Source organism: Onychostruthus taczanowskii, unplaced genomic scaffold, assembly GCF_017590055.1.
Source record: "Onychostruthus taczanowskii isolate IOZ18803 unplaced genomic scaffold, ASM1759005v1 scaffold32, whole genome shotgun sequence".
Classification (NCBI taxonomy): Eukaryota; Metazoa; Chordata; class Aves; order Passeriformes; family Passeridae; genus Onychostruthus; species Onychostruthus taczanowskii.
This window is the reverse complement of record NW_024500572.1, coordinates 2,918,052-2,936,620: the sequence shown is the minus strand read 5'-3', so window position 1 is coordinate 2,936,620 and position 18,569 is coordinate 2,918,052. Positions and strand designations below refer to the sequence as shown.

The 18,569-nt window shown below is 44.2% G+C and overlaps 1 protein-coding gene across 7 annotated transcripts in view; it reads left to right on the top strand.

The window, feature by feature from the left end:
* KDM2B (lysine demethylase 2B) overlaps positions 1-18,569 on the top strand; it is a 106,529-nt gene that overhangs the window by 12,303 nt on the left and 75,657 nt on the right. For 6 of the 7 annotated variants that reach the window (XM_041410471.1, XM_041410464.1, XM_041410466.1 and 3 more), the window contains exons 5-6: positions 11,680-11,858; positions 13,661-13,767. In XM_041410471.1, the coding sequence (XP_041266405.1) occupies positions 11,680-11,858; positions 13,661-13,767 (286 nt within the window). Of the gene's footprint in view, positions 1-11,045; positions 11,100-11,679; positions 11,859-13,660; positions 13,768-18,569 lie in introns of those variants that run through there. The other variant, XM_041410469.1, reaches the window with a different exon arrangement.

The following is an 18,569-nucleotide window of genomic DNA, read 5'->3' as shown; positions in this document are numbered from 1 at the left end:
GTTGTCCCAGTCTGCCCAGGAGCTCTGTGGGTAGGTGTGCAGGCCTTGCACGAGCACGGTGTCCCTCTCTAAACAGTAGTGGCCAGTCTGGATGTATTTGCATTTATTTCCAATTTTTAGCTGACCTGTTTTCAATGTGCTTGCCACAGGCCCACAGTCTAAGGCTATTGAATCCCAGCTTTTGCACTCACACCTAAATAAAGTAAATAAAAAACTAAATGAATGGAAGTGGTGCTGGGTCTGTGATGTGCATCACCTCTTCCCTCTCTGGGCTGGTGTAGCTGTGTGTGCCAGGGGAGGAATTTGTTGTGAACCCCCAAAGTGGAGCTTGCAATCCCAGCAGGTGGCAAAAGGGGAGATTTCAAACATGCTGAGGATTGTAAGAAAGAAAAGAGACTTTGGGTTATTGTGATCTCTGGGCTGAAGAGGTTAAAGTTGTGACCACAGCGGTCACTTCTGTAGGATCAGCAGCATTGTCCTATGGAATTCACCGTGCCCAGCCAGGCATTGTATCAGTGGGAACAGTGCAAGTACAGGACTTAGACTATTCATGGGGTGGTCTAACAACTGACATCAACTCGCTGATTGATTTTATTTAACTAACTCACTATGGGTTTATTTACAGAATTAAAAAAAAAAAAAGTGTAGGAGCAGCAGAGGATGTGTCATCAGTCATGCAATTTGCTGTTAAAATCTGATGCTGTAGACTGGACTGGACCCTGATGCTCATAAGTGTAGGAAATATTTGGTTACTGTGTTCACAGACTGCATTGAAAGACTTTGATGTATAAAGAATCCAAGAAAAGTTGAAAGCAGCAAAGCTTTTAATTGTGATACAATTTGTGCATTGAGGTATGGCAGTAAAGAGCAAATATAAGCAAGCTCCAGTAACTGTTGCAAAAACCAATCTTCATCTGCCCAAGGAGATGATGCACAAGATGTGACCTAATAGATCATTTCAATATTTGATTCCTGTGATTCTGTCAAATCCCTAAAGACCTGGCAGCAGGCTTTGATCTCAAGACAAAGGGTGAAAGGAATACCAAGGCTCTACATATCCTGTTGCTTTCTTTGGTGGGAGTAGCTGAAGAAATACTTGATTATTGCTGGGATTTGCCTTCTCATTAGAAACACCAAAAGAACAGGAGCTGAGCCAAAAATTTCAGTTGCAAATTGACTGTTTAAATAAATATGTGTGAAGGTCTCTGCCTCAACTATGAGTTTTATAATCATGGTGTCAGTGGGGCAAGGTAATAGAATAAGTTACATCATTAAATTCCTGATATTTTCAAGGGAAAAGTCCTATAAGTAGGGTGGAGGGCTTGGCACTGCAAGTGCAGGTCAGCCTTCCCTCATCCTGCTGACAATTTCTGGAGGAGATGCTGTGTGCTGTTACACATCTGCTCATGGTTTATTCACTAAGTGCATCATAGTGCACTGAAGTGAGGATCTGAACTTTCATTAACATCAGTGGATGAAATCAGGCCTGCAAAGGAGTATTTCCCTGCTGTTTAAATTTATTTTTTTTTCCCACAGGGGAGAGCCTTAAGCAAGATTTGTGAAGTTCAGTACTATAACATTTTCCTCATTCTATGAGGAACTGCAATTCTGCAGTGTGGTGGTGCACAGTGAGAAGTGTGGCCTTGTTTTCCTAGGTGGGAACCAGGCAGAAAAGTGAAATGATCTGCTAAAATCAGAATTTGGGGAGTCTCAGTTTCTAGTTTTCCTGTAAACTGTAAATGATGTAGTGAATGTAGGAAGCCATGGCCTCTTTGTGCAGAGACTGTGGTGGGGAGGAACAAGTTCCCTGACTAGTTAATGTCAGCAGGCTGATGTAAATAATTTAAATTCAGTTGGGACAGAAAGGATTACTGCCCATCAAATGTACCTAACAGCTATAAGCTGTGTGAGGCTCTGCATCTTCCATCCAGCCATTTTTGTTCTCTTAAATACACACACTGCTGTAGTCCCCAGGAATTCCAGTTAAAATGGGAATATGCATGCCAGGTACTTCACAGAGAGACAATAACCCCCCCTAACTCATGATTCTGGAAGCAGGTTATATTGAAAAAGGAATAGAAAGCGATATAAACATTGTAGGTAATAATTATTCTGGCTCTATAAAATGTTTTATATACCTATTAAAATCTGTACACACGTTTATAGATGTGTACACATACACATGTGTACATTTCATTCAGTACTGAATCAAGAATCATAAGCAGTGTTTCCATGGAAGAGAAAATTGTGGTGCTGGTGGTGACTGCAGGTCAGGTGGGTAAAGGCAGGAGGGAGGGCAGAGACTGTGTAAAACACTCCTTTTGCATTAGCACACATTTCTTGTGGTGTGTCTGCACAATGGTCCCCCAGCTGGCTGTGCAAACCTTCAGCTTTTTGTTAGCAGCTACTCAAAAAAGCTGAAAGCAAATCAGAGAAGTGTCCCTGAGTAGCTGCTTCCTAGTGATTTTTTGGTTCATTCCTCCTGCGTGTTTGCTGCTCCTCTCAAATTGATCTGTTCTGAAAATTGTATCATGGTTGAATTCACATCCAACTACAAAGCAAGTCGAGAGGCTCGTAGTGTGGTCTGCGGGCAAGTAGGGGAAATTTTGTCTTAATCAATGTACAGTTCTCCATCCTGTGAAAGAAAATTAGCCTTGTAGATACAAAAGAAGGACAAAGCAGCCACACACTGCAGCTCAGAAAACTTTCCATCATTTCTGCTGAATAGGGACCCAGTGTTGCTTTTTCTATAGAGCAACGCTCCATTTGTTTCAAGGAAGTTGTGAAATTGGAGACCGAGAGGAGTTAGGAGGGAGGCTCATTAGAGAGGCTCTGTTGTAAGGAGCACTTCCCAAAATTAAACTGGCTGCTCAAAGGAAGTGCAAAAGTCTGCCCCCAGACTTGCATCTAAGTCTTGATTAAGATGTATGGTTCTCCCCTGGTGTGGGGATTTGTCCTGTGAATGGGAATGCCACGTTGGGAAGAGCAGAAGAGCTGAGTCAGGAGTCAGTAACTGCTGTGTCTCCAGGAGTCTTGTGTGGAGGGACAAGGAGGAAGCAGTGAGGTCTGTGCTCTGCTCCTGGGACCCAAATAATGCATTTTTTAAAACACACTGGACCAGGCTCTTCTAGGGGAGAGGAGTCATCACTGATCTCATGGGAGGGGAGGTACTTGGATGAAATATTTCCATTCATTGCAAGACTTCTCCTCTTATTTCTCACGGGGGTTTTGTGCCTCACTGGGTGATCTCTGAGTTCTGCTTTTTTGCTTCTCATGTGAGTGGGAGTGTTGGAATATTAAGAAAACCTGAGTTAAAGAAACATCCATAGTTTGGAAGGCCAATGTCTGTGTAGTTTTATACCAACTTGTGAACCTGTTCCTCAGGCTGTGAGAATTCCAGCTGAGGGTACCTCAGCCTCTGGACCCTGCAGGTCACACCCTGAGTTTATCAAGGGACTCAGATCCACAAGAGACCCACGTGTGTCTGACAGCTGAGAGGAGCAGGGGAGCCAAGAGCACCTTGAAGCAGGAGATAAGGATGGCTCCCTGCAGGAGGCTGAACTTGGATGTTCCTCACAAGTGATTGTAAAATAATTACATGTCACTGCTATTCCCATTGGTCTGAGGCTAAAAACCCAAAACCTGTGTTTTCAGGGAGCTGGGTTATGTACCTGCCTACAAACTTTCCAAAGGGAAAAATGGAGAATCAGAAAGCAACTTTCATCAGGGCCCCACTGATTTGTCTCAGATGTTATTCAGAAACATGTGTTTGAGATCCAGTCCATAAAAATAAATTGTTTCCTCCATCATGTTGTTTTGTGACCAAAGCTTGTTTTTAAAACTTGCACTATTTTTAAAAAATGCTTAGTTTTTAAAGTCAAGTTCCAAATTGCTCACAGTCATGCTGTCGGGCCTGTCAGCATGCTTCATGCTCTAAACTGGGAAATGTGCTAAGTCAGGCCTAAAATCAGCAAATAAATATTACCACTGAAAATGATAATTTCCCAGTAGTCTGTAAGCTCAGATGGAGTCAAACCAATGGTCTGTCAACAGAGGGGTTTATAAGTACTGTTGGTATGAACTGGACAGACTCCTACTGCATTTATTTTTAAATTTGAGTACTGCAAAGAGGAAACATCTGGACAATAAAAGTAAAATAAAACAAAATATAATGTGCTATTTCATTGAAATGATTGATTCCAATTTTGTCTAGCAGGTTTCTCTTTCCAAAGTACAGCACTGGAGGTTTATTGGCTCATCCTTTTGTCTTTGTGCTTTTTTCTTTCTTTTCCCTTGAGCGACCTCTCCTGTTTTCTCTGTATCCCTCTTTCCTTGAGGAGTGCTGTGCTGTACAGAACTTGTTTTACCCCCTAATTCCATAGAAGTTTGTGAGGAAGTACAGGTAAATCCTTCCAGACTGGAATAGATGTTCTTAGGATACTCTTTCCAGCCATGAACCAATAGTGATAGAGAGAGCAGCACACTTTGCTGTAAACAGGACCAGTAGGACTTGACAGGTGGGGTTTTTTGTTTCCCATGGAATCTTTCCCTTCTTTGTGGGACACCAGCAGTCCCATATGTCAATCAGACAGCCTAATGTGATTTCTGACCTCCTCCACGTTAGCCCAGGGCTAGGAAGAATTACAAAGTTGTGGAGCTGCACTGTGTTGTCTCCTGGGCAGAATTAAAATTAGTAACTAGGCAGCAAAGTTTCTGAATGGATTTTTTTCAAGTGAAGGTTCCATTAGTGATTTTCCTACAGTCTGAGGGCTCTAATTTGTTGAAAATTGAAGTGGTTTGTAGCAGCTCTGAAGGAACCCTTTGGGACTTTGGCATCCACCAGTGTTAAGGTGGAGAAGTGCATAAATAAAGTGGAAATCTCTGTCTATTAAAGTGTTGCATTGCAGACTTTCAGAGGATGTTGCTTCATTTAACACTCACTGGTTTTGTGCCTCTTAAACAGCTCATTGTTTAAGAAGAAAAGCTGCAGTCTGTAATAGCAGGAGGGAGCTGGGGCTGTGGTTGGTGTCACTGTGGGTTTTCCTCCAGTGCTGGTGCTGGCTGCACATCCTTCCCCTGATCTTTGTGGAACTGTGCTGGGAAGTAGGCAGGGAGCTGACCCCGCTTAAAAAAAAATTATTTAAGCCTCATCAGTTTCTTGAGTATTGGTGAACAGTTTGTATCATGAAACCAGGACCTAGGGCAGACAGAGGTTAAAACTTACCCAGTGTTCCTGATAGACTGGAAATAGAAACTTCTCCCTCTAATACCAATACCAGGCTCTGGTGCCAGACCATCTCTGTCATCTAAACTGGCCTCTAGCTTTGCTGCTGCTGCCTGTTATGTGACATGGGGAAGTGTCTCTGCTCCTTGTGCTCCCTGTTGCAGCCAACAATTTGCTTTTTTTGCCATACCAATTAAGCAACTCTAAATTGGCATCCTGCTCATTCTCTTCCTTCTCTCCTCACTTCTGGCGTTGCTCTCCCATCCCCTCCTGTGTGCTGGCACAGGCTTTCCTCTTTCTCATAGTGAGGTGGTTCAGGAAGTTGAACCAGCTGAAAACTCATGCTGTCTTTCTCCCTTCAGAAAGGTGGAGGAATATATATAGCATTTATTATTTTTATATTATTTTGGTGCTTGTTTAGCTGTCAGCACTAACCAGTGCTGGGCTAAGCTGTAATGGACATAGCCTTCCACCTCTGTCATAAGCTTCCTCTGGGGCTCTGTGCATCAGAAGTGCCAGGTGAGTGAACTTTGAACCATGATTAGGGCTTCTGTGTAATAAAATAAATAAAAAGAAGGCATTTGATGCTCTCTCATCATGCCTTTTTTATTTTTCTTTCTCCTAGAAGTAAAAATGAAATCTTATAACACTCACTCGCCTATGTTTAGCACGTCCGCTGACTTGTCATTTTGGAAGTAGAACCAGTTCTATTTTTAGAGCTGAACTTCCTGTTTGAGCTCTCTTTAACTTTGTCCTTTGCCTAACACAGGCAAACTCTTTAAAAAAATCTTAGTTAAACTGGGACAGTTTTGCTAAAACAGTCATGTTCATGTCCAGATATAAACAGCAATAAACCTGCTTTGAATGAACATTACAACAAAAATACAACCTCCAAGAGAATGTATTTCCATGATGTCAGGACATGAAAGTGAAATTGAAGTGATGTGTTGGTGTGGTCGGGCATCTCAAAGCTTCTGTCTACAGGTGGATTTAAAGATGAATTATCCATGTGGAAAAATCAAGCAGAACAGCTGTTTTAGAATAACTCCCCATAGTCACACTGTGTTTCTGCAATAAGCATCTTCTGCTTTAGCTCATCCAGACTAGAAATGAGCTGTCTTATTTTGGAGTGATCCCACCCAAAATCCTAAATATTTTATGGTAGTTGTTTTGCCTTCAAGTGTTGTGCCTTTACCTAAAATATATATTAATACCAACCTTTGACACCTTCAGATACCCTTGTAGACCACAGGGGAGCTGCAGGATGCTGGTGTAGTCACATGTTGATTGGTAATGTGAGAGTAGCTGAAGGTCTTCTTCCATTTTCTAATTGCAAAGTATGAGGAGAATCAAGTTTTCCTCATTATGGGCTGATGATGAGGCTTCAGAGGGCTGAAAGGTTATAATTTTTATAACATTTTTCTGTATTGTTACTGTTAGATATATTTTATATTGAGACATTTTAGGAAATGATTAATGGTCTTAAATTAAATTTGATAGATAAATAAACCATAATATTTTCACCAAAGTTATATCCCATCCCACTTTTCTTGGACCTTGTGTTATTTTTCTTTCGATAATTGTAATTTGTGTGCTCAGTGTTTTCAGCCACCTGGAGCTTGCTTATACTACAAGTTAATGCATTGGAATACTGTAAAAAAATTAGAAATAAAATGCTCCTTTGTATAAGGAATTTTTTCACTGTCTGAAGCTTCAAAGAATCACTAAAAACGATGGCTTGGGTAGGTGTAAGGATACTGCTTAATTCCACAGAATGCCACCAAAACACCTGATCTGCCTGAGCGCCTTTCTCCAGCCCCGTCCTGCAGCACTGAGGCCGAAGGGGCTCACAGGCTGCTCCTGCACACATTTTGTTGTGTGCAAACAGCTCCTCCCGCGGCTTATCGCAATTCGGCACTTTGATATCAAACGATGAAGCTGCAGAGGGGCCCGAGGGGAAGGGTCGTGTCAGGGCAGTTTCACCCCTCGGTGAGGAGGAGATGCTGTGACCCCGCTGAGAGAGCTCCTGCTGCACGGCCGGACTGGCGGCGGGGACAGAGAGCGGCCGAGGGGAGGATGGAGTCAGCTCGGCTCCTGGGGCTCCTGGGGCTCCTGGGGCTCCTGGGGCTCCCTGGGGCTCCTGGGGCTCCTGGGGCTTCTGGGGCTCCCTGGGGAAGGGCTGGGCGGGGAGCTCTGGGCAGAGCTGTCTGCGATGGCCGGGCTCGCTTCCCTTTGTTCTTCTGTGCCCTCTGGTGGCACTCAGAGCGATGGGATCGGGACGCGCCTCTTCATTTGTTCGTACCCTCGCTCTGAAATGCAGGGAATGTCGGGAGTAGCTCCACTTGAGTAAGGACTTTCTGCTCGGATTCACATCCCTCCCAGTCAGCAGGGGATATCATAATAGTCTCCCGTGGGCAGCAGAAGAATACGTGCTTCCAGCTCCGGGAGCTCCGGGGGGATTAACTGGGATGCAAGTCAAAGCCTCAGTCTTTAGGTACAATTAACCCGCTAGCGAGGCTGGCAGATTTCCTGAGGCTCTGCCAAAAATCCTGCTTTACAAACCAAGGATTTTTTTCCTCATAAGAAGCATAAAGATTAGGCAGGACCAGTGGGCCGGTCCCTCGGCGTTGGAGGTTTCTGGTTGTCAACACTATAATGTACCTTCAGCACAGATCTCAATTCAGCCACAGAGGGTTAAAATAATTCCCCAAGGTAGCTTTATCCTCTTAATGGACAGGCTTGATAATCATTCTTACAGAAAGGACATTTCCTCTTTCCTCTGCTGTGGGGGAGTTGCACCTTTTCCTGCTGGTGCTGTGCTGGAGAGGAGACCACAGCCTAGAAAACTCTGGTGTCATTTGCAGCTCTGATTCACACCTCCTGTGCATTTCTCATACTCTGCTGTGTGGTTCATGTTTGCATTGCTTCCACTGCTCCAAATATCCATGCTAAATCCACATCATGGAAAAGGATGGGCCATGCTGAAGGCTGGAGTCTGGCAGCTTGGACAACCTGAAGCTCAGACAGGGGAAGGCAGTGCTTCACTTGTTAGAAATAAAACATGGCAGCTGTTGGACAACAGAGGATATGATTACAGTCCCAGCATTTCCCATTCCCTGTTTCCTCTCTGGAAAATTGTTAGAATATTTTATACATGAAGGGAAGTGTGGGTGCAAACTCTGCAGGGGAGATCAACGAGAACTTTGCTGAATGACTTCAGAGCTGGAGCCCATCATTCCATCATTCCCAAAGTGTTTGGGGTGGGCTTGGTGAGCTGTGATTTGGGAAATTATTTGCTGGTGCAGGGAAGATGCCTGTGTAGCCTTCATTCCTGGAGCACAGCTATCTCTCTGACAAGGAAACAAGGTTTGCTTCCCTGCTGCTCTTGTTTTACCAAGAAGCCCAGAAGACCCAATCTCTGTACCAAACCACCTTGTCCAGGGTGGGCAGTGGGAGGCAGGGACCCTGCACAAGTCGTTTTTTCCTTCAGATGTTCATTTCTATGTGAAAAAAAAATTATATTACAGCATATAGAAATGCTGTAGAATTCAATCTATGAGAATCTTTACAGTGTCTTGGTCATTAGGCCCTAAATAAAGGAAACTGATATTATATATGCTATTGTCACCTTAATTCTAATGGGGATTTTACTAATACATGGGCTGGAGTAACTTGATATGTTTTTAAGGTTTTAAGCAAAGCGTAGTTCTCCTGTAGCTCATACTGATAGATTTTTTTTTCCCCCCTTACATCCCTGCAATTGATTCTTCTGTCTCCTTCTTGCTGTTGTCTGTTCCTCTTGTCAGAGATGGCACTAGCTTGTTTCTTAGTTACTGTCTTTGTCATCCTTTGGGGATTCACTTGTGCTCCATGAGCAAGCAGCAGGAGAGGAAGATGTTTCTTTAGGCTGTAAAATCCCCCAGCATCACCACTCCGCCTCTGAATCACATCTGCTGCCAGAGAGGAAGCAGTGCCTCTTAATCCCACATTGCCCAGTCCAGAGCTCTACTGGAAAAACATCCAGGGAAGTCAAGGGTGAAGTGGTGCACAGCACACTGAGGCTTCCCCTGTCAGCAGAGGGAGACTCTGCCAGGGCTCCAGGTGCCCGTTAATCCATGTCCATGGTGATGAGCTGAAGTGAGGGACAGGTGGGAAAGAGGGTGAGAGGCTGCCAGGGTCACTGAGGTCCTGTTGGGATCTGCTGGGCTGCCCCAGGCTTGGCTGAAGGGGGTCCCTTCTTTGAGAACACAGAGTGTGATAAGGCCATGCCTAGGAAGTGGTTAACAGAAATGGATCATGGTAAAATGTGTGTGGAGCTGCTCAGAAATCCAGCCTGACCTGAGATCTCTCAGCCTGCCATCACTTTTTGGAGCCTCTGTGTGCTTCTTTCCCCTGCTCTTTACTCTCCTAGATGATATTTTTTTCACCTTGTACTAGGAACAGGAGATAGAAGAAAGAGCTGAATTTTTTCAGGACAGAAGAGATAAAGCTGGCAGGGAGCCAGAGCTGCTGTGCAGTGGGCAGTGAACACCAGGATGTGAACCTCTAATTATACATCTCAAATTCTGTGAGCAGTACTCCAAGAATCATTATGTATAGGCTTGTTTGACAGTACTGTGGCTTAAGAGAAAAACATCCCCTCAAATTACTCTTTAATTTGGAAGTCAAGAGATTATCAATTCAAATCTTAAGCTCTTCTGCCTGTAATTGATAATCGTGTTCATTTAACAAACCTGCTATTGAACTGCTCCTCATACTCTTAATTCATCAGGTAACTGCTGATTTTTCTTTTGGAAAGGATAATTGAGAGGCTCTACAAGGTTGCTAACAGCAAAGCTGAGATCAGACCTAAACTAAAATGTGGCAGATCCCAGGCTCAGCCACGCAGCCCTTCAAATGCAATCTTTCAGTATCTGTGTCCTCAGCCCCTCTGGGCTGTAGCCATTGCTTTGATCCCAGGCTCTGGAAGCAGAGATCAGGATGGCTTTCATTAGGAGCATGTTTAACAGGACTCCACCCCAAGCTGCTAACCTGTGGAATTGAAAAAAGAACATTCCCCTAGATAGTAAAGCTCACAGTTAAAAAAAAACAAAACCACCACAACAAAACCCTCCAACCCATAACTAGATTTTATATATGTTGTTTCAAACATGCAGATGCCAAATTTAAGGACTCTTGTGCTTTTTCACACATAACTAAACTCTCCCCATCCTGCCTCAAGGTGGCAACACTCCAGACAGTCCCAAGCCCAGCCCAAGGATGGGCTCCTGTTCCTTGCCCTTGGAATGAGGAGTTTGACTGACAGGCTGGTGGGACTATTCTAGATTTACACTATATAAATTTTTCGTTTTGATTTCAAAGCTTTATGGTCTTGAGTTCCTTTGCAGAGTCATTATCACATCTGTCACTGTCATTGCTATCAGGGGCTAAGGATGTTTGTAATGGAGAGCAGCAATCCAGGCTATTACTCCTGCTGAAATACTGCTCCCAAGCACATGATAGACCAGGTGCTGTAATTATTAATAATTCCCTCTGATGGTGCATCGCAGCCCTACATTTTGTATTAATGCAATTTATTTTGAATTATTTCTTTGGCGGTGGAAATTGTTTTGGAGAGATTTTTTGGAAGCACTGCGAGTTTGTTTGCTGGAATCCTCTCCTGGAAACGAGGCATGTCTCTCATGGGCTCCTGTTCGCTCACACACAAACGAACTGCTAATTAGGATGATGAAATTGCTGGGAGAGGTGAAACCTTCCAGTTGGCCGAAGAGAAGATTGTGGATTAATCTGTGTAAAGCTGAAGGCTCGACTAAAACTGCTGCTCAACATTCTGGTGCTAATGAGACTTGTATGTCTGCCACTCGAGGAGCTGAAAGTAAGGCTTGTGGTTTTTGTTGAGAGATCCAAAGTGGGGGCTCACTCCTCTATGGCATTTAGTGCTTTCATCCACTGGAATTGGGAATGTTCAGCAGTTTACAGTATCCAGTGATGCAAGGCAGTTTTTGCTCTTTGTGGATAGTTTTTGCACATGAGTAAAAGCATCTTGAGAGACATATGGATGTTTAGAAAATTGCAGTATGATTTGGAGAGCAATTTGTCTTGCCTGCCCCCTGCTACCATATTGTATTACTTCTTCATAGTTTTTAATGTACTTCTGCTCGCATCAATTCACATGAAGGAGAAAACTGCTCTCTCCATCTCTGTGAAGAACCAGGTGACCTGTTCAGTGTCACATTGGGCAAAAAGTCTAGTTCTAAGTTACTTCCTTGCTCACTGTTTGAGCTTCTTAGGAGCCATGGAAGGGCTGGTACTGGTCTCATCCTCTTTTCCTGCAGTTTCCCTGCAGTCACTGAGAACTGATATATATAGATATATAAAATAACACACACACCTGTATGTGTATATACATAAATGATGGCAAGGCAGATGTTGTGAGACTGCTGCTGTGCTTGCAGGAAGCCGCCGGATCGTGGATGTGATGGATGTGAACACACAGAGGGGAGTTGAGATGAGCATGTCTCAGTTTGTCAGGTACTACGAGACCCCAGAGGCCCAGAGGGAGAAGCTCTACAACGTCATCAGCCTGGAGTTCAGTCACACCAAGCTGGAGAACATTGTCAAGCGCCCCAACGTGGTAAGGGAGCCTCTGGTGATGGGCTTTATTGCAGCTTCTTCCCAGAAATAAATCAGGGAGTTTAAACAAGGTGATGGGAAGTGCCCGGAACTCCTGCTCGTTTAGTGTCAGGATCTCATTTTTAGCCAAGTAGAAAGCTGGTCTCCTTGACAGTGGAACTTAATTTACAGGAATTAGGTACCTGATGAGCTGTTAATCATGCAATTTGCACTGATACACAGTTCTTCTCAAGATATTTAGAGGAAACTTCATCCAAAATTAAATACCTATGTAGTATTTTTCCTCCTCTAAAGAAGCTTAAACTCTCAGAAAGCTTGGGCTCATTATATATGAACACTCCTTTTATCCAAAAAAATGTTCAGGGTGTTCCAAAGCAAAAAAAGTTGGGAACACAATTGTTAAATGTAGAAATGTTTACATAATTAAATCAGCATAATCACTGCTATGTCAGAATTAGCAGTAGGTAAGGGGGTAGATTTGTACATACTTTTTAAAGGTAGAGGGCTCTTGTGATTTTATTCCCAATGGAGTCACTGGCATGAAACTGTGATCTTCTTAGGAAAAATTACTTCATTTATCACTGAAATGTAGCCATGTGTGCTATGCTAGCATGCAGCTGGGGGTAAAACTACAGCTCTATGATGTTTTGTTTTCAAACACTTCTTACCTGATTTCTAAGTCCTCTTCTAGTTACAGCAGCAGGTTTTTTTTTTCCTGCTGGGGACATCTCTTACCCGAGAAGACAACAGAAACACCACACTGCTGCCTGAACGGCTCACAAATAGATGGCAGCTCTAATTGCTGATTTGGAGAAGTAATTCTTAACTAGACTCCTTTGTTCTTTTACACATAGATCACAAATTTGAATATTAAACACGTATTTAGAAGTTCATTCAGATTTTTGCTGTCATTCAGACACTTAGCGGGCAATTTGAAGGTGCTCTGGGGAATTTCTTGTGTTCAATTGATCCCGGTTTTCCCAAACACATTGTGCTCAGCGAGCTTTTAAAACATCTGTGCAAATTTCCTGGGTGCTTAGAAATGAAATACACAGTTAGGTACCTGTTATCACGTGTAAATGGTTATTTCATAGCTGTTTAAAATAGCCTGAGTGCACAGTTGTTTGTAAAACCAGGAATATTTAGATCTCATTGAAAGAGAGATTTGCATTCCCATGGGAGTAGAAGAGAGGGTGTTGTGGAAGTCCAGTACCTAAAGTCATCTCCTATATATTTGTATAAGATATTCCCTTGAATCCTGCAGAGTTTTGATCCCGTGTAAGGCAGAAATACCTGATTTAGGTTCCCTGCTGTGCAAACTCTGGGTTGCAGTATCAGAATGTGGGAATTATTTCAGAATCAGGGCAGTAAGCAAGTTTTTTTTTTTCACATACAGTTGTGATAATGATGGAATCAGTCCTATTTCCTCCTTGAAATGCAAGATAATAGCATAGTATAATCCCTTTTATGTTTGCATTTTCATGTTCATAAATGCAATTTCTAGGCTGTTGGCTACAAACATGCCACAGACAGTACAAGAGAAGGTGCTCACAGGTGCTCATGAGACAGAATTTGCACTCGGGTAAACTGACTGTAAAACTCTGCTTCCCCTGTGTTTTCAGGGGTTGAATTGTGGTGATAAAATGCTGCACCTTAACAAGTTGAGTGCACAGGACTTTTGCTGAACAGCAATGTTCTCCCTGTCTGTGAGCATCTGCTGCTGTCACTGGAAGAGTTTTAGCCAACAAGAATATGTCCTACCATGTGTTCAGGAGCTAACAGTTGATTCTGGTGGCCTTTCAGGTGGACTTAGTCGACTGGGTGGATAATATGTGGCCACAGCACTTGAAGGAGAGACAGACGGATGCCACCAATGCTATTTCAGAGATGAAATACCCCAAAGTGAAAAAGTAAGTCTTTAAAAAGCTCTGCTCTTGACTGCCTTAAATAATTTTAACTTTGATGAACACAGTCTTTGAAAAGTGCATTTTTATTTTTCAATTTTGAGCAACTCTTTTTTGAAAATGGCAAACTGACCTTAAGTAGTAAATTCTCTGAAAGTGCTACCCGAAGAAATCACATCACACAGATATGTCACACAGTGTAGTCAGAGTCCTGCTGTAGGCTGGGCTCAGATCCTGCCCGGGTTCTAAACTGCTAATGACAGACATTATTAGCTGAGAAATGTTTTGTGAAATGAGCTTGAAGTCCATTTTTAATGGGTGTGTGTGACTTCCTAGATACTCTGTCACTGCCCTTCCTGTCAGTTTGGCTTTCCATTCAGTTTTTCAAGGGCAAGGTCAAAGATTGGACTGACTGTCCAGGCTCAGGACTTGCTCAGGGCAGGTTTGAGACTGAACACAAGAGCAGTTTGTCCTGGTTCTGCCAATCTCAGCTCTAGGTTCTGGGCAAGCATTGGCTCACTTTGCTTTTTCTTCTGCTTTAATGTCTTCCTTGAAACTTTTTATGTGGTGATTGGAAAAAGGAACTATTTGGGGGCCTCAAAATGTGCACTGCAAGTTTCATGGGAATGAGTACAGCTGAGACAGGGGTTCCTTTAATGATGTAATGACCTGTATGGCTGATGAACACCAGGTAATCCTGGAAGCCCTTCACTGCTGTTTCTGTTTTATTGGCCAGACTGAATGCTGGCAGCATCCCAGGCTCTGCTGTTGAATCAACCTCTGGTGTTCTGCAAATCACTCAGAACTCCTTCCAAACTGTAAAATAGATTGGTACTAACAGATACAAAGGAGTGTGCAGTCAGGAAGTGATATGTAGCATTTACCCTTGTTCTGTAAAAATAAACATTTTGGAAGGTAAAGGTCTCCATAAAAGCAGAGACGCTGTGACAAGCACTGGGGATTAGGCTCAGCACCACTGATTTCAGTGGAAGTTAAAGATACTCCTACATTTTGAAAAGATCAAACTGCTCATTAGGGTAACTGGATGTGGACTGGAGTCTCCATGCATTTGGAAATGTCCCAAGTGACTTGCCTGAGGTCACACAATAAACCAGCAGCAGAGCAGCACTTGCTTCTCAAGTGGTTAGTCAGCTAAATAACATTATTTATAATTTGCCATAGCTAAGAAACTGAATCATGATTCAGGGCCTAAGGATTCATGGATGGTACAAGGTAAGAAATAAAGGAAACTATTCCTCTCCTAGAGCAGGCACACTCCAGATGCTGAAAAAGATGTAGCAAGTAAACAGAGCAAGGCAGAGATGCTTTGAAGGATAAGGTAGCAACACGACTAACAGAATTTAGCAGAAAAAGCAGAGTATATGCTTGCAGTTCACTACTTGCATCATGAAATGCCAGATGGTAGGTTTCAAAGGGATTTTAGAGACGTACCAAATCAACAGATTTTGACATGGAGTTTTTCCCATTTGTGGAGCGTGGCCTGGTAGGAGATGCCTGATGAAGAAGCAGACACGGAGCCTTGGAGGTTGCTGTCACTGGCAAAGGGAAGGTGGAGGTTGACAGCTTGATAAACTAGTAGATGTGATAGGTACAGGGAAGCTAAACACTGAAAGACTGTGAATGCTTGAAATGTGACAATAGAGTTTGATGTTGGAAAAAGGAGTTACCAGGCATGAGTGTTAAAGGCGAGGGTGATGCAGCTGGAGTGATGAGGATGTTGCTACTGAGTGTCATCTCACAGAAAGACTAGAGAAGGATGATTTACAGCACTGTTGGCACAAACCCCTCATCAGTCTGAAGAAGCCACAAAGACAAAACCAGTAACAAACAGTGACAGTCTGTGAGCACAAGAGAAGCTATACCAGATCAGGATGAAGATCTGTGGCTCTCAGTTACCTGTTAGGCACTGGCATTGATGCCCTGGCAGGAGTGTAAGAATGGTGTGAGCATAAAATGATGCTGCTCCTAAAAGTTACCTTCTGAACTTTGACTGTCTGCAGTTCAGGCAGGGGCTGTCCTGAGGTAGAAGTGTTTCTGTGTGCCCAATGACTCTCAAAGAAATTGCTCTTCCATGAGCTTGTCTGGTTTAAAGATGAACTCCTCAAGAGATTGCCTTTCTCCATCTTTGGGAATTCAACTTGACCCTTTCCTGTAGACCCTTTCCTGGTCCCAGCTACTGCTGTGAGTATCCAGAGGGTTTGAGCCCTTATTAAGGATAATCACGTTCAGTTGTGGAGCCACAAGTCAGTGCTGCTACTTGTTTCACACTGCCCATTCTTTTTTGTGAATCATCTATATTCATATGCTTTATTAATGACTGTTGTTGCTCAGAAATGGGATCGATTCATTCCTTTCTCGTTCCGAGCATTCCCATAATTCTGAGTTTGCAGTATGCCATCCCCACCATTAACGTGTTCCCTACAAACAAAAAGCACTCCAGCGAGAGCGCTGCAGTTTCGCAGACACAGATGGCATTACCAGACACAAATGTCTGTCTTGGCTCCTGCACGTCGAGTTCCGTGCTGGGAGTGAAGTTAGAGAACGCTCCATCTGCTGCTTCGGTTACCAGGAGCGCCGCGCGCGCTGGAGACCACCCTGCCCTGCGCTTGGACTTGCACCATTAACTTCTCCAAAATATTCTGGGTAATGAAGTTATTTTTCTGCCTGTAGGTAAATGGCTGCTTACCTCACAGCAGCCTTAGAGGACGGTATTAAGTGGGGCAATAGTTTATGTCCCCTCTTTCACATCCCAGGGTGTAAGTTGCTGAGAAAAGTCCCGCAGACGTGGGATCCTGGATGAGAGTGGGAAGATGCTGTGTAACCAACAGCCAACAGAAAAAGGCAATGATATTTTAACATCAGCTTTTAGGGGCAGAAGCTTGTTATATCACCAACATCATTTTCAGGTAGCTCAAGACAAGCTGAGATTTGTTTTTCTGTTTAAATTCATCCAGAACTGAAGCAATCTGGATACAGCTGAGTCAACAAAAAAAGCCCCAAAAAACAAAAAACCAAAAAATAACCAAACTAATTTGATTTTTCATTTATCAAAAGAGATAGCCCTGCTGAAATTATTATCCTCTTTATTAGGTTTTGTGTTTATAGCCTTGCAAGATTATTTGCAATGCAGTGGCAGTGAATAGCTACAGTTCAGGACATGAAACAGTACCAGAAATTTCTAAGAACTTGGTAATATTTCTGTTGTGGAACAAATGAAAATGAAAGCTTTGGTCACTGCAAACTCCTTTTTACCTTCAAAATTCTTTCTATTACTTTAAATATCTAAGCATTGCTATAATGATGCTGGACTTCAGTTAAGGATGGGATATGTTGTGTGAAACATCTACCTGTTCACAAAAGAATGCTGCTCTGTTAGCATGTCCTCAGCCCTATTCTCCCTCTCCCAGGCTGTTGTTCAGCCATCCGTTCCTTTCTATTCATTCCTTTACTAAGTAGGGATGGATTTAAACAGATGCTAAAATGCTCTGCTGAGCTGTGGTCTAATTAGAAGCTGAGGGTGCCTCTGGAGACAGGGAATCCAGGGAGCTCGCAGGTCCCACAAGGCAACCTGGCACTGGTTTGTACATGGGAGAGACTTGTCTGCACTTTGTATGCCATTTGTGGATTGCTTTTGAACAAAACCTCTATAAATAGAATGCAGCAAAAAAAAAACTGGTTTGTACATGGGAGAGACTTGTCTGCACTTTGTATGCCATTTGTGGCATACAAAGTGCAGACAGAATAAATAGAATGCAGCAAAAAAATTTACACCAATGCATGTTTGTTAAGACTTTCCAAGCTAGGAAAGTAAATAAAATGTGATGTCTTCAGAACAGTGCATGAGTCTCAAATCCTCCTTCAGGTAGAACTTGGAGGAGCAGCATCACACATGTAACTCAAATAACCACCAGTGTTTACAACAGTTTGTGGTGGCCCTGGAGCTGAACAGCCTTGTCGCAGGATGAAGAAATGAGTTGTGCTCTCACAGACACCAAACTGCTGTTCCAGGGGCAGACAGGCCTGGCTCTCGGTGGGTTTTTGGCTTGGTTCAGTTCACTGCGGTGGGAAAAAAGAATAAAAAATCCGAGCCCGCCCCGTATACCCTTGGTGTTCCACCGGGGCTGGGACCGGGCAAGGGTGCGACGAGGGAAGCGTTGTCGCTCGCTTTGGTGCCAGTGTGGTCTGAGAGTGTGATTTGCAGGCACTTCGCAAACTCTCCGGTGCATGGCAGAAAACTGGTTTCTCTTATCTCGGGTGTTGTTTCTGTGTGCGACTGCCTCGGACCGTAACCCCCTCGGGGCAGGAGCCGGGCCTTTCATGTGCGTTTGAAGTGCGCGGGGTGTGGTGACCGCGGTGTGCGACGATTTGGTTCGTTCCCTCGGGCTGGGAGCGCTCGGTACCGCTCTCCAGGAGGGGGACGGGGCGAAGGTTGGTCCCGGCAGGGCAGGGGCACAGGGCCCGCTCCGGCCGGCTCCGAGCGGCCTTCCACGGGCACGGCCGGCCCGGTACTGGGGGTCCGGCGGAGCGCGGGGTTCGTCATCCCTAACGGGGGAGCGGGGGTCATCCTTGAGGAAAGCCGGGTTCATCCCCGCAGGAGCAGCCAGGGCTCACCCCTAGGGAAGCCGGGGCCCTCCCTGAGGAGATGCTGGGGCTCATCCCTCATGCCCGCGGGGCAGCCGGGCCCTCCCCGCAGCGGCGGGGCCGGTCGCTGCCCGGTGAGGCGAGCGCGGGGGCGGCAGCCGGGCCGGTGCCTCCCGGGTGACAATGGTTTCTTTTGTCTTGCGGCG